Here is a 2724-nt window from a genome sequence, read left to right as displayed (position 1 = left end):
ATATCGGATAAATTTATTTGATATTCGAAATTTATATAAATAAATTTATCTGCAACCAACCTCTGGTTCTTTTTTCTCTACTGAAAAACATTTGATATTTGCTATCTATATACTGTAGCATTTACATATTTGTAATCATTATACTCATTACAATCAATCATTTTAGCACCTTTGACTAAAAATATCATTTTCATGTGTTTTTGTTTTGTTGTTGCTCATTTTCGGCCATTTCGAAACATATTCATTTTCTTAAACTGAAAAATTCCCGCTTTGTGTCAAAAAACGTTTTTGTCTTGCTGTGACCGTCGTTAAGTCGTTCTTTAATGTCTCATCATAAACATTTCTTTCATCCATGTTTTTTCTTCTTTTTTTCAAATACTTTTTCAGATCACAGTCTCAATATTTTCTTTTTTCTGTTTTTTTGTTTTTTCTAAACAATTTCCTTAATCAAGCGATTTCTTTCATGCGTGCTACTTGCATCGAAAAAGGTAAACGAGACCAAAACGAAGCACAATAACACATACACAGTCAATTAAAAAAAAAATTAAATAAAACACTTTATGAAAAATAGTGCAATGTCTGCTTTTATTGTTGTTGTCTCCAGGAGAACCGAAGAAAAACGATACATACAAATTGAACACATTTCTGTTTGAATTGATCCGAATCAGATGGTTTTTTTTCGTTCTTCCTATTTCGTTTTTCAATTCGATAGAATTTTTATTTATCAAATTACAATTGGTATGATCGAATTCGATACAAAAAGAAAGAAAAAAATGATCCGAAATTTTCAGCCACCAAGTACACCCAAGTAATGAGTACAAGAAACATTATGGATCGAAAAACAAAAGTTTCGTCGTCACAAAACGCCGAACTTTTTAATGATCATCGAGCATCGAGCATCGACCGCAAAAAAAAACACTAGAGTATTCAAATCTGTAAAATTCCCATCGATTTCATCCTCTTGATGAAAATGATAATAGCAAAGTATGAAATTGTTTCCGTTGTAGATTTTGGCTGTAGTTGGAAATTGTAGATGAAAACTCTGATGTAGTTTAGACAACAAATTTGCTCTGCATGTTTCAATCATCTATTCCGCTCTCCCAAATACCGATGCACATGAATGATGATGCAATTTTAATTTAAAGCTTAAACTCACTGCCAAAAGCACAAAAAGCGGCATTTTTTCTTTAAATTGAAAGGCGATTTACAATGCGAAGCAATACTGGCGAATGTATTGACATCAATGCAGTTTATATTGCATGTTATGATTTTGGCATGTGTGTTTGGGAATGCTTTTGTTTGGTCTTGGCTTGCTTGATATTTGCCACTGGCATTTATATTGTTTTGCATGTACCACCTCTGTTTCTATTGGTAAACCGTGTTCGGTTAAATTTAGTTTATGCTGATGTTTTGGCTTTTATTTTCAAAATTTGGTTTTATTCAATTTTCGTTGAAAACAATTTTAGCACTAGTTTATGTAGTACATACAATAGCAAGACTTCAATGAAAAAAGAAAGCTTCTGTTTTTTTTTTTGGTTAGACTCGGCAAGAGTTGAGCTGGAAATTTTTGCTAAATAACAGTTCCCGATACAAAGTTTGAAATGAATATGTTATATACTTTTTTTTCTCTTTTATTTTATTAAACAATTTAATTTCCTTTCAAAAAATGTACAGTTTATTTAATTCTCAATTTGTTCATGGAAAGCGTTCAGATTAACAAACATTAACATGAAATGACATTAAAATAGAAAGCATATAAACACACTTATACAATTAGATTAGGACCAAACAATATCTATTTTGCGGTTTAATCTTGTGATTGTGACGATGTGTGCCACATGCCAACACACACACGCACACACATACACACTGAATTTGGCTATGGTTTTGCGATTGCAAATTGAATTTCCGAATTTAATTGGATATAGAGAGAAAGAGAGAGAAATGGTTGCCAAAATGTGCATTTGGTGTGTGTAACGCATCAAAATGATCACAAGTTTAAAGAAAAAATATAATTCAATTTCAAACCAAATTCAATGGAATGGATTACGCTAATACCAATTTTCTATTTGACTCGATGGATTCGTTTTCCGCAAAATAGGAATACAGTGTCCAACTGACATTCCGAGAACAATGGTTAGATGAACGACTTAAATTCGACGACATACAAGGTATGTACAGTCATCTGTTTCAAAATTTCACTTGATCCAAAGCTGCTGATGCCAAATTCAAAAAAATATGTTCGCAGGTCGTCTCAAGTATTTAACATTGACCGAAGCAAATCGTGTTTGGATGCCGGATTTGTTCTTCTCAAACGAAAAAGAGGGACACTTCCACAATATTATCATGCCAAATGTCTATATCCGAATCTTCCCAAACGGCTCCGTACTTTATAGTATACGGATATCATTAACATTGGCGTGCCCAATGAACTTGAAATTGTATCCATTGGATCGACAAGTTTGCTCGCTACGAATGGCTAGCTGTAAGTTGATTTAACAACAAAACGAGATAGGTTTGACAAAACGGACACGTTTAATTCAAGTTGCATTTGATATTTTCAGACGGTTGGACCACGGCTGATTTGGTGTTCTTGTGGAAAGAAGGTGATCCGGTGCAAGTGGTAAAGAATCTGCACCTACCACGCTTCACATTAGAGAAATTCTTAACCGATTACTGTAACAGCAAAACCAACACAGGCAAGCGTCATTTCATATATATATA

The 2724-nt window shown here is 32.9% G+C and overlaps 1 protein-coding gene across 1 annotated transcript; it reads left to right on the top strand.

The window, feature by feature from the left end:
* Positions 1 to 2101: 2101 nt before the first annotated feature.
* LOC129580089 (glutamate-gated chloride channel-like) lies at positions 2102 to 2699 on the top strand (the record flags this gene model as incomplete). The annotated part of the gene is made up of 3 exons (XM_055470281.1): positions 2102 to 2171; positions 2249 to 2485; positions 2565 to 2699. Coding segments are annotated over 3 exons (442 nt in total), but the record flags the coding sequence as incomplete, so codon positions are not given.
* Positions 2700 to 2724: the final 25 nt, after the last annotated feature.

Source organism: Sitodiplosis mosellana, unplaced genomic scaffold (genome assembly GCF_009176505.1).
Source record: "Sitodiplosis mosellana isolate CC-2019 unplaced genomic scaffold, AAFC_SMos_1.0 Smas_scaffold_7023, whole genome shotgun sequence".
Classification (NCBI taxonomy): Eukaryota; Metazoa; Arthropoda; class Insecta; order Diptera; family Cecidomyiidae; genus Sitodiplosis; species Sitodiplosis mosellana.
This window is presented reverse-complemented; position numbering and strand designations above follow the sequence as displayed.